Below are 13,191 nucleotides of genomic sequence, written 5' to 3'. Positions count from 1 at the left end.
TGCTTGACGATCATTTCTGTACAGAGCTATTTCTAGCAAGGTAAAATTATAGTTTATAGAAGGCCCTATTCATTCTACAAAAATTATCAAATTCAAACATGGTTGACCATGCTCCTAAGTCTCTTGATGTAGGCTAAAACCCTTTCCCCTAACACCATTATGAAAACATATTTTTTTCATCCCATGCTGCCAGGAGGAAGGCTAGCTGGGTTCTATGATCAGGCAGAGGTACAAGCATGTTTCCCAATTGTGTTGGTCAGTTCTGTTGTGTAGGTATGATAAGGTAGATTACGAACAAGGTCTTAGCCTTTATTCTGAACTCCCTTACTCTAGTGGATTTAAATGGGATCCTTGATATCATCAGAAAATATCTCTGTGGGTTTATATGGATTAAGGTTAATTTTGTGTCTGACATCGAGCACCCAAACCGCATGTCAGGAAGGTTCAGTTCATCCCCGACTATAGAAATAACTCACAGGAGGAGGTGCTGGGGGAGGAAATATTAGCAATGGTTCTCTCACAGAGATCCCTTCATGTCCTCCTGTTTGCAGATGAAGGATGTACTGCCTTCTCAGGGGATCTCTGTCGGATCAGAGGGGTAATGATGTGCATTGCACCTGCCTGCCGAGCCCCCATGCCCTGCCTCTGCAAAGATCCAGGACCCTGTGGAGTGGCCTACACAGGATCCAGAGGGGATGTGTGAGAGTACCATGGAGGTGGCAGTCTCCCTTGCATATGGGAGGACAGAGCTGTGCACAATTGGCACTTTCCATGTACAGTTCTAGGAGGCATAAATCCTGGGTGCTGATCAGGTAATGGCAATAGGTGACCTTATAAAACCTAGACTCTGCCACTGGCTGCAGAACTTTGTTTGAAGATAGTAATGGTAAGAAAACTAACTTCTGAAAGACGAAATCTAGATGTTCTACAGCTCTCCTTCATCAGTAAGATGTAAAAAGTTCACAGGTTAAAGCAATCTAATTGCAAGCTCACCCTGAGCTCTGAAACTTAAGCTGTGCAGTTCTTCCTTCTTACAGCATCAGCCACAACCAAGGTTATGGAATCAAATCTCAAAGTGCAGCTGTGCTCTCAAGCGAGACTATGTTAAAAAGGCATCTTTGTAATCAGCAGTCTTATCTCCTGTGTATAGCCAGAGCTTACTTAAGTGACAGTCTGTGCTGCTCATAGACTTTAAGGCCAGAAGGGACCCTTGTGATCATCTAGCCTGGCCTCCTGCACATCTCAGGTCACAGAACCTCAGCCACCCACTCCTGCAACAGACACATAACCTCTGGCTGAGTTTTACTGAAGTCCTCAAATCATGATTTAAAGATTTCAGGTTACACAGACTCTACCATTTACTCTAGTTCAAACCAGCAAGTGACCCCGTGCCCCATGCTACAGAGGAAGGTGAAAAATCCTCAGGGTTTCTGCCAATCCGACGGGGGGGGGGGAATTCTTTCCTGACGCCAAATATGGCAGTCTTGCTCTTGGAAGACCCAGCCTAGCTAAGAAGAATGAGCTAGATTCTATTCCTTCTTGTGTATCAACATAATGGTCTATCTGTTACATCTGTCCAAAGTCACTGAAGACAATGGGATTTGCATAGGTGTCGCTGAGGGCAGACTCTGAACATACTGGAGCAGCACAGGTGTAACTGAACCCCTAACTTGGCCTTCAGGACTTCTGTTACCAGTGGTGATGCCAGAGAATGAAAACTGACAAGCTTACAGAACTTTTGACTCTGGGGTGCTGTCAGTAACAAACACTTGCTTTAACCAGTAAACTATGTAGATAATACAAAGAAAACACTGAGATACAGTAACAAGATGGTACAAACAGGGTGGGGGAGGGAATATGGTGCAAAGAGAGTGGAGGATGGAGTAAGGTGGCTCTGTGTCACCTTTGCTCTTTCCCTGATCTGGTCTGAGCAGGGGCTGCTTTGGCTCCTGACACTACTTAGGGAAGCTTGTGTCCAGCTGCCTATAGCCACTCATGGGAATAGCTGGAGTGCGGTAGTGCTCTGAGAATGCCCTGACTTCTGCAGACAGTGGTGTAAAACTAGTTGGGGAGGGATCCTATGTCTAGGGAATTCCCAATTAATAGCCAGCCCCTTTACTCCAGTGGAGCTGGCACAAAGGGGCCATAGTTGCAGTGATGAATTAGATCATTACTGTAAAATACTGTGGTACTTTCAGTGAGAGATAATGTCTTCACTGGGGAGCAGTAGCATCTCTCCCCTTTGAAAAGATCTGGGTTTTGAGCCAGAGATTAAAGCAGCAGATCAAAGGCTGCTGTGCTGTGGGCTTCTTTTTTTAAATGGCTTGGCCATTCTCTAATGGTACAAGCCAGCTGGTTCTATCATTTAAACCTCCTCATGAAAATTGTATGACCTTCTATCATGAATTACACCTTTCTTGCAGCAGCTCTCTTGCCCATCAGCACACATCTTGGTTATTCTTGGGGAAACAAATCCTACTGTCTTTTGGCTGCTTGGCACTAACCACTCTTGGGCTTCTTTTCTTGTGAGATGGCCCTTGCTCAGAAAAAAACATTTTCTATTCCCACAAGCTCATATCCCTGTCAGTTTTTGGTGATTGCATGATGTGTCTGTCAAAAGATGACTCTCACTGGCTGTCTGAGGCACACAACACAAATACCTGAGCAGATTATAAATTAGCCATCTCCTCTTTTTGAGGCTCACTTTAAAGGAGAGAAGGACATTGTTTATACTGGGCAAATCCCACAGCAGTTTTGTAAACCCTTTTAAAACTCAGCTACACAATCCAGCATCCCTTTTAATAGCCATTCCATGATCTTACCTATCCTAGAGTACAAGTAAACTTGCTGTGCAAACATAACTGTTGTAGCTGATTCGGCAGAAGTTACACTGTCTCATTGAAAAGAGCAACACTGATCAGGGTCTGATCTTTATTTATTTAGTTTGTCTGAAACTTTTGAGAGCCATGCATGCCATTTCTTCCTCTTGGAAAGGAAACTTCTTCAGATTATTATCCTTACCTTTATCTGGAACAAAGCTAAACTGAGCAGGAACATCTGCATCTTGGACAGACCCCAAGAGGGACAGACAGACGATTTCTCCATCAGGGCCCATTATGAGGCTGCCTAGTGAAGTACCATTATAACACTCTTGAAAACATAAAGATGAACATTGTTACTAATACATACCCTCAAGAAGGATTCCTGGAGACCTACTGCATTGATGTTCGTTTCATGAAAATATCCTTCTCAGTAGCTCTGTGCATGCATCCACATTATCATGTCCTGATTAAGAACCGGGTGACTCTAAGAAAGCTCTGCCCATTACAGGAGATGGCTTGGAACACAAAATTCAGTAGCAGATTTTGAAACCCACCCCCAAAGCTAATGAGTATCATAGAATCATAGAATCATAGAATATCAGGGTTGGAAGGGACCCCAGAAGGTCATCTAGTCCAACCCCCTGCTCAAAGCAGGACCAAGTCCCAGTTAAATCATCCATCCAGAGTGTTTTATTTGAGGTTTTGGTTCTGTCCAGTATGACTTTCAGATCAGGTCAGGTTTTGAGTTCTGAACCCCATTCCTCCTAAGCTTGGGGGCCTGGAGATCCAGCACTTTTGTTACAGTTTTCATATGTCTGAACAAGACTCTTCTGAGCCTATGATGACATGAAAAGCACACTTTATTTGGCATTTTCCTTTCCATCTCCCCCTCATGCCACTCCCCACCCACCATCTGCAAATGAAGTTCCAGGTGGTAACTACCCATTATCTTTTTTTCTTTCTGATACAGTGGCAACGTCAGGTGCTGACACTAACTGATAACTGCTTTTGGCTGGCTGATGTTATCTTGCACAGAAACGGAACCGTGGATTTGAAAGAGCACATGTTTAATAAGCATGGAACAAAATAACTCCCTGGTGTAAATGAGCACAATTCCATTGACTTTAACTGAATTATACTTTCTTACTGTAGACTTTTGGAGTTTAGTTCCATCACTGGCTTCTCCCTCTGAATTACTGACTTCGTATTTAACCGGCATGCCTGTGTGCATGCCAGTGGTGTGGGCTGGCTTTGTCATGTCTGTTTGCTGCATAGGGTAGCTATCTCCTTCCTGCTGGAAGTATTGCCCCTTCCCCTTCTCAGGTCCTAAAAATCCATATAATGGGTATGTTTTTTCAGTAGCATCTTATATCAGAAACTAACTTTTCTCGAAACATGCACACTGAATAGTAAACAATTCCTGGAATTCCCAGTGCTGCTGTCAAAACCAGCCTGTTAGTTTCTCCAGAAGTTCTGGAAGAAAAAAGTATTGTGTCCCTCCAGCATGTTCAGTACAAACAGATAAACATAATTACAGAATCCATGCACAGTACAAACATGTTACCTCTCAGCTCTTCCGGTAGGGTGCCACGAGTGATTCCGATAGGGAGAGTCTTAGAGGTGCTGCTGCTGAAAGTTTTGAAGTTTGTCTTGCTACTGTGATTCCCTAGACTCTTCTTTCCATATATAGGGGGCAGCAGATCTAATCCTGGGACTGCATTCTGGGTGAATAAATCACCATCTTGGAAAAAGCATGTAAGGAACAATACTAAAGATCTGCATAAAACAATAAATGTATGGGGGGGAGGGGAAATAGAGACCTAGGCAGAGGGAGCGAATGCACAAAAGGGCCACAAGTAATCAGTGTCTTAGTGGTGTGTTGTTTGTCTATCCTGCTAAGCTACTCCTATCTAATTAATCTTTATCCTCACTGCCAATGTTATAAAGTGTTGCTTGGTCTACAAAGTGCTGCGCAAAACTGATGAGAAATTGTATCAACCTAAAGAAAACATGAAATGTTCCATCAACATATTGTTGTTATTAAACTATGAGCTGTGGAACAGAATTAGAGTGATGGATCTGATATCAGAATTACAGTAATTGCCTTTAAAAAAAAAGACTCATTTTCCTATAGTAACTCTATAATGATATCTGAGATACAACAGTTTTTTCCTCTACTTGGAATAGAAAATAACTGCTGTATCTTAGATTCCACCGGGTAATTGTGGGTAATGCGTAAATGTTGAATTTTAATTGGCGATCACTATAGTTTATAGAAAATGACTGTTGCCTTCATGACTTTAATACCCTTAAGATATTAAGTGCACAGCAATGGTTTCTGTTCTGTACAATTATTTGCAGCCAGTGCTTGGGTTCCAAGCACTGGAAGGAAAATCTAGCTGCTGCAGGAAGGTGGTGGTTGTAGTTCCTGGGGAGCATTCTTTCCTTTCAGTCAGTAATGAGCCAGGCTCTGTCCTGATGCTAGAGTGGTGCTGTGCTACTGGAGGTGCTCTCTTTTAAATGATGTGTAAGGTGTAGGTTATGAAGAAGTGTAGTTATTAAAGATCCCACTTTCATTACTTTGGTATTCAGGCTAAGTCCCAGTTTAATCAATGCATTCCGTCTACCTAAAATTCCCCTGTAGTTTCGACTGGCATAGATGTTCATTAATTTCTTAACTGGACTATTGTGTAGTGGACTGTCTGATATCTTCCATAAACAAAAGCAGCTGCATTTCAATAACAAATGAAGTAAAACCTAATATGTCTTGTAACTGGTTTATAAAATTTGTTAAACATCTTGGGATCGTTGGATGACAAGTGTTATAAAATGCTAGTTATTATGAATTAACAAAATTCCATTATGACAGGCCCCTAAGAGTGTTATCTTAATGCAAAGCTTAGATGCAGCATGTACTTCTGACACAATTCAATGTGAAATAAATTCCTTTAGACCATCGGATTGGCCATATGTGATTGGGTAATATTGCCACAAAGATGAGCTGTAGTAGGTGAATAGCTAGAAGCTGAATTAGTTTTATAGCAGAGACGGTGTTAGTCTAGCTATAACTGAGACAAAAGCTGAATCTCTGATTTGTATTGACTGACCTCTTTTATAGTGGCCCTCCTTTCCAGCATTCACACCTCTTATTCCTGCCTTCCTCCCCTCCAGAGTGAACTTTCGATTGGTTATTGGAGGTAGGAAGAAGATACCTTGATGTATCTCTGGGTTTGCGCCAATGACCATTTGGTGCTGCTCTGTTGTACCCTCTGGCCCAGAAATGAGATCATTTGGTGAAGGAGCCAACAACTTCTCACAGTCATCATCAACCTCTGATCTGGATTTGTCACACGGAGCTGCTGGAATGAAAGAGGAACGTGAAATGGAGATACTAGCCACCGCTCATGTGACAAATGGGCATGAGGATATGGAGGTAGATATTACCATATCTGAGGTAGAAGCGAAACTCGAACAGCTTAATGGGACTAAATCGGGGGGCCCATATAATCTTCATCCAAGAATATTAAAGGAATTGGCACATGAAATTGCAAGCCCATTAGCAAGAATTTTTAATGAATCTGTAAACTCAGGGGTTGTACTATATGACTAGAGAATTGCTAACATAGTTCCTATTTTAAAGAAAGGGGAAAAAAGTGATCTGGGTAACTGCAGGCCTGTTAGTTTGACATCTGTAGTATGCAAGATCTTGGAAAAATTTTTGAAGGAGAAAGTAATTAAGGACATTGAGGTCAATGGTAAATGGGACAAAATACAACATGTTTTACAAGAGACAGGTCATACCAAACCAACCTGGTTTCCTTCTTTGAGAAAGTAACAGATTTTTTAGACAAAGGAAACACAGTGGATCTAATTTACCTAGATTTCAGTAAGGCATTTGATACGGTGCCACATGGGGAATTATTAGTTAAATTGGAAAAGATGTGGATCAATATGAAAATTGAAAGATGGATAAGGAATTGGTTAAAGGGGAGACTACAGCAGGTCATACTGAAAGGTGAACTGTCAGGCTGGAGGGAGATTACCAGTGGAGTTCCTCAGGGATCAGTTTTGGGACCAATCTTATTTAATCTTTTTATTATTGACCTCAGCACAAAAAGTGGGAGTGTGCTAATAAAGTTTGCAGATGATACAAAGTTGGGAGGTATTGCCAATTTAGAGAAGGACCGGGATATCATACAGGAGGATCTGGATGACCTTGTAAACTGGAGTAATAGTAATAGGATGAAATTGAATAGTGAGAAGTGTAGGGTCATGCATTTAAGGATTAATAACAAGAATTTTAGTTATAAGATGGGGATGCATCAATTAGATGTAATGGAGGAGTAGAAGGACCTTGGAGTATTGGTTGATCATAGGATGACTATGAGCAGCCAATGTGATATGGCCATGAAAAAAGCTAATGTGGTCTTGGGAGGCATCAGGCGAGGTATTTCCTGTAGAGATAAGGAAGTGTTAATACAAGGCACTGCTGAGACCTCATCTGGAATACTGTGTGCAGTTCTGGTCTCCCATGTTCAAGAAGGATGAATTCAAACTGGAACAGGTACAGAGAAGGGCTACTAGGATGATCCGAGGAATGGAAAACCTGTCTTATGAAAGGAGACTCAAGGAGCTTGGCTTGTTTAGCCTAACCAAAAGAAGGCTGAGGGGAGATATGATTGCTGTCTATAAATATATCAGAGGGATAAATACCAGAGAGGGAGAGGAATTATTTAAGCTCAGTACCAATGTGGAAACAAGAACAAATGGCCATCAGGAAGTTTAGACTTGAAATTAGACAAAGGTTTCTAACCATCAGAGGAGTGAAGTTTTGGAACAGCCTTCCAAGGGAAGCCGTGGGGGCAAAAGACCTATCTGGCTTCAAGAATAAACTCAATAAATTTATGGAGGAGATGGTATGGTGGGATGACATGATTTTGGCAATTAATTGATCTTTAACTATTCATGGTAAATAGGCCCAATGGCCTGTGATGGGATGTTAGATGGGGTGGGATCTGAGTTACTACAGAGAATTCTTTCCTGGGTATCTGGTTGGTGAATCTTGCCCACATGCTCAGGGTTCAGCTGATCGCCATATTTGGGGTTGGGAAGGAATTTTCCTCCAGGACAGATTGGAAGAGGCCCTGGGGGTTTTTCGCCTTTCTCTGCAGCATGGGGCATGGGTCACTTGCTGGAGGATTTTCTGCACCTTGAAGTCTTTAAACCATGATTTGAGGACTTCAATAGCTCAGACATAGGTGAGAGGTTTATTGCAGGAGTGGGTGGGTGAGATTCTGTGGCCTGCATTGTGCAGGGGGTCAGACTAGATGATCATAATGATCCCTTCTGACCTTAATATCTATGAGTCTATGAGATTCATTCCTTTCACCAGTTTATTAGGAAAAAAAGTTTCTGAACCTCTGTGTTTTCCTGTGTTTGTCTTGTATTGTGAAATCAGACTTGGTGAAGTCAGGACACACAGCAGCCACAAGCAGCATCTTTAAACTCTCTTATTCATGTCAAGAAAGACTGGTGCAATGCTGGAATGGGAGAAATGCAACTACAGTGGTGGGTGAACCAGATTAGTTTTCCTAACAGGAACACATTAGATAGCTGAGCGTAACAGCTTCTTTGGTCAACACCTGGCCTTGAAGAAATGTGGAGTCCACCTCCATGATGAGAATATTCTCATAGAATTCAATATCCGGGATCTACACATGGGTTCTCTTAACTTTTCTGAACAACTTCTGTTTAGTGCACAGTACTGAGTATCTCACTGAAGCCAGAATCTAGACTTGTGGGACTGATGTTACATTCTGTTCTACCCTCAGATACTGGTATAATTATGCAACTACCAGTGACTTTGCTGGGAGTTATGTGCATATATCTGAGGGCAGAACTTGGCCCTAAATGGTTACTGGCATGCTGCTTTTTTGAATAAAATAGTGTACCTCCAATCATTCCTGCAGTTGTTCTGGGATACAGTTTAGTTTTACCCATGTGGTCTTTCATGAAGATCTATTGACTGCAGTAGCAATATTTTTATGTGTAGTACTGCAACAATTTTTTTACCATGATTATTGGGTTTCCCATTTTATTTAACATTTGCAAATATGTAAAAGAGCAGGAGCATATGGGCCATTTTCCCACCTAGTTCATGTTGAGCTGGAGCTGTAGCAAAGCTCCTTCTGTGTGGAGGGAATAAAATCAGTAGCCAGACAGAAAGGAATTGCTGCTTCTGAGAGTGCTGCGTCAGCTTGAGCAAATATGTGCTCCCCGGGTGATGATGCTGAAAAGGGCAGGGGAAGAGGAGCTGTGGGGAGATACCAAAATCCTATGGCTTGTGTTATGCAGGAGGTCAGTCTAGATGGTCATAGTATCTCTTCTGGCCCTAAAATCTATGGAAGTAGTATTATGAAAAACGTGAGAGAAAGAGATGGGTAGAGGATGAAGGGAGGGGAAATGTGGGGGAAAAGAAGAGAACACTAATGTGGAGGGAGAATGGAACAGTGGGGAAAGGGGAGGGAAAGAAGAGAATGAAGTAGAATGGGAAAAGGTGTCCAGAGAAGGAGAAAATTGGGAAAGAGGCATAACTGCTGTTATAAGTGGCAGCATAGTCTTATGTGAAAGTCTTCAGATTGCCTGCTTACAGAAAGCAGAGGCCTCTGATGGAATATCAGCACCCCCCACCCCCAACAAATCCATATCATCACCCAGTTTCTAGTTTCTGGTCATGTTGAAATATAACCATCCATGTAGCACATCAGTGTGGGTTGATAATACTGTACAGAAAGTGGTGTTGCCCTTGTCCCTTTGTTCTGGATTTGCAAAGTCTGTTGATTCTGCCCAGTCTGACATCAGTGGTTCAAGAGTCACCTTGGTGAGGAAGATCACGGCTCAAAGCTGCTTCCTTACATGACAAATGGAAAAGCTGCTGAACTTCCTTTCCATTTATAATGCACATAAACATAGAAATAGCTATCGCGCATTAGCAACTTCAGACAAACCTTTTTCATACATTTCTATAATTTTTTGATTTTTAAAAAAATACTTGTCATTGGAAGCCGGGTTTTCCAAAGCTTCTGACAATGTCGTCCTGTTTGCAGTGTTGCTGTAGCTGTGTTGGTCCCAGGATATTAGAGAGACAAGGTGGATGAGGTAATATCTTTTATTGGACCAACTTCCGTTGGTGAGAGAGACAAGCTTTTGAGCTTACATGGAGCTCTTCTTTAGGTCTGGGAAACTAACTCAAAGTGTCACAGCTAAATATAAGGTGGAATGTAATCCTGACCATTTAATATTTAGATTAATTCTTTAAGAGACCAGTCCTGAAATCTTACTCCTGCAAGCAGTCCCACTGAAGTCAGAGGGGCTATTTAGTATGTGAGTAACAGTTCCAGGCATTTCCTTAAAGAGGACATTGCCAGTTGAAGACTGTTATGGAACATGAAGTCAGACTTAGGATCTTACATGCCCCTTGTTTTATTTCCTGGAAGGGAGAAATCAAAGGATCCATGTGTCCTCTTTCCTCACTTTACCCATTCCTCTGTCTGCACTGTGGTGACTCTTTCCAGTGGAAAATGGTGGACTCAGTTATTTCTGGGACCCAGCAGCACTGCTCTTTGCATCTTGCAAGGGAGCTTCAGTATTTATCTGAGGCAATTTCTTTCTCTACTCCCTAAGATTAGAGTGTTCTCTGTCTTTAGCATTCCTGGCCCTTGTTGCTTGTACAGTGCAGGTTCCAAATTTGATTTCCCCCACAGGCTGTATGTCATGCTGCAGACAAACCATGAAAGGGCCATATGTGATCTGTGAAGTTTGCAATGCATCCTGTGGCCACCTTCATCTTTAATAAGGAGATGTAGCCTTCAGAGACTACAGGTCCCAGCATGCAGTGCTCTATCTTGATCTGATAAACAGGCCACTCAAATCTAGATGGTGCATTGCATGTTAGGACCTGCAGTCTACGTGAGGCACACCTCTGTGTTCAAGATAAAAGAGGCTGCAATCTCCTCCATCTAGGGCAAATCAGGTGCAGCATTTGGGACCCTGGCCAATTCCTCCCTGTGCCTCAATTTAGTGACCTGTCTTTGTTTCATATCCAATGTTCCTTGTCCTCAACTGATATTAAAATACCAATCAATCTCCAGCCCACTTTTTTCATGCCAAAAATGTTTGGCTTTTTCAAATAAGCTTTGGAAAAACAATTTGAGTTTGGGGGTGTTTTATCTGATCTGAATCTCCTGAAATTTGCCCATATTAGCAGAAATTTTGCTGCTTTTACACCATATTGAGGTGCAGAGCTCTGACTCATCTTTGGGATATAAACCATGTGGAATCTAAAATAAACCCTGCTCTAAATATCTTCAAGAACATGAGAACTAACACGGAAATGACGCAGTCCAGGATGGGAGAGTTCCCTTTTTCTGCAGTCCCAATCTAATCATTGTGTAGCTTACATATATCTTGAATTTAGATAGATCAGAGAATCTTTCATCTAGAGCTGATGGTACCTGTTTGATTCTTTGCTTCGGTCGTGGGCTGGGTTTGTAACTGAATAAGCAAAGGCAGGATCAGAAGCTCCTTTGGGGGATCACTGGATTTAAATTGTTTCCTGTGGGGCACTTGGGCTCTGGGTAATTCTTCTGAGATTGAAGGGAACTTCAAAGTCTCTGGCGCCTGCTGTAAAATATAAATCCTAAATGTCAGAAACTCCAAATACTCCCATTATTTTTGACTTATATTTTTATTCCTCACTCTATAGGCTTGCTAAAGCAGAACCTACTAGCTCAACAAAGCCAGGCTGGTTTCACTTTTCCATTCTCTTGCATTCCTCAGCTCTGCTGGGCATCTTCCATGGAACGGGCTGATTGACCCTCCCCAATTCTGTCCCAGTCCTGGCCACCGGCATCAAAGCCTTGGACTTCTCCAGAACCCAGTGGAAGAAGAAGCTGGATTAGGCCCAGGGTGCTTAATTTGATGGTTCTGAATTGTTTAAAGTCTTGTTTTTCTAAAACATACATACACGTACACAATGAAGTTAACAGAAATCTTTCTCTTGACTCCATTGGTAGTTGGATCAGATTTTAACTTAGGGCTGGTCTACATTGAAAAGTTACACTGGCATAACTATGTAAAAAATCCACACCCCTCAGATATGTAGTTAAACCGATCTAACCCCCAGTACAAATAAAGCTAGGTCAACAGAATAATTCTTCCATCAATCTAGCTATCATCTCTTGGGGAGGTGGATTACTTACAGCGATGGGAGAACCCCTCCCATCCTTGTAGTAATCATCTGCACTAAAACACTACAGTGGCGCAGCTGCAGCTGTGTCATGTTTTAAGTGTAGACATAGCCTCATTTTTATGAGTATATGATGACAGGCATGGTTAAGGGGAGAAAGATTTGCCTCCATGTTTTGTTTTTTTAAATGTCAAGCAATCTAATTTTTAAAAAAGCCAACCGGGGCATCTGAAGAAGTAGCATGCATGGATACCCAAGACCCTCCCTGCAGAGGGGCACATGCATGTATGCATGCGCACACACACAAGAGCATTCAGTCTCTCCAGGCACAGTCCTATTTATTGAGGCTTTGTGGTGGGTACCAGCATTTGGCTTTCAGACTCCCAGCTCCTTACCTCTTTACCTGTTGGACACTCTCTTGCTCCATTTTGAATCTCACTACACTATAAATATAGTTGTTTCAGGAGGCCTGGTTGCCATGTTGCTGTCCCCTGATGCAGTTACAGCATGATTAAAATGTGTATTGTGGATGGTACCTGATCATGTGGTAACAAGAACTATAACCCTAGATATATAATCTGTTACAATGTTGTAACCACATCAAGGAACAACCATGCTTGTCTTTGTAGTGCTGATGTGGCCATAAGTATTTTTCCCCTCACTTCCTCAGTGTCTTTTGTTTCATCACCTGCTACTTTCACACTTATCCCTGTGGTATAGAGTAGCCTCAGGACTGACCTCAAGAACATTCATGTATTCAGCGTCTCCAGCATTTTGTTGCATCCTCCAGTTCAAAGGGGGCAGTAGCACTTTGTTTCCCTTTATAGCTTCACTTTCACTATTTTGTATATACTGAAATGGATAAAACTCCACTTTCACAATTACAGAAAGGGACAGGAACTTAAATAGATAAACATTTACAAATAAATGTGTTTTGGAGGGGATAGAAACCCATAAGCCAATCTTTAACTATTGGTGTTCAAGAAGGAACTTTCCACAGGGGCAGGCTGCCAATAACTATCCACTACTGGGTTTCTTGCACCTTCCGCTAAAGCAAATGATCTTGGCACTGTAGGACACAGGATACTGGATTAGAGGGGCTACTCGTCTGATCCAATATGG

General features: G+C 42.1%; 1 protein-coding gene across 6 annotated transcripts in view; it reads right to left on the bottom strand.

The window, feature by feature from the left end:
- The window catches only part of KIAA2012 (KIAA2012 ortholog), a 105,286-nt gene that overhangs the window by 53,956 nt on the left and 38,139 nt on the right, over nt 1-13,191 (bottom strand). For 4 of the 6 annotated variants that reach the window (XM_038421496.2, XM_043505601.1, XM_038421497.2 and 1 more), the window contains exons 8-11: nt 11,336-11,504; nt 5,930-6,181; nt 4,387-4,563; nt 3,022-3,150 (exon numbers count right to left, since the gene is read on the bottom strand). In XM_038421496.2, the coding sequence (XP_038277424.1) occupies nt 3,022-3,150; nt 4,387-4,563; nt 5,930-6,181; nt 11,336-11,504 (727 nt within the window). The remainder of the gene's footprint in view (nt 1-3,021; nt 3,151-4,386; nt 4,564-5,929; nt 6,182-11,335; nt 11,505-13,191) is intronic. The other 2 variants (XM_038421502.2, XM_038421498.2) reach the window with 2 other exon arrangements.

This window comes from Dermochelys coriacea, chromosome 11 (assembly GCF_009764565.3).
Source record: "Dermochelys coriacea isolate rDerCor1 chromosome 11, rDerCor1.pri.v4, whole genome shotgun sequence".
In the NCBI taxonomy this organism is placed as follows: domain Eukaryota; kingdom Metazoa; phylum Chordata; order Testudines; family Dermochelyidae; genus Dermochelys; species Dermochelys coriacea.
Note: the sequence above shows the minus strand (reverse complement) of the source record. Positions and strands in the feature narration are given on the sequence as shown.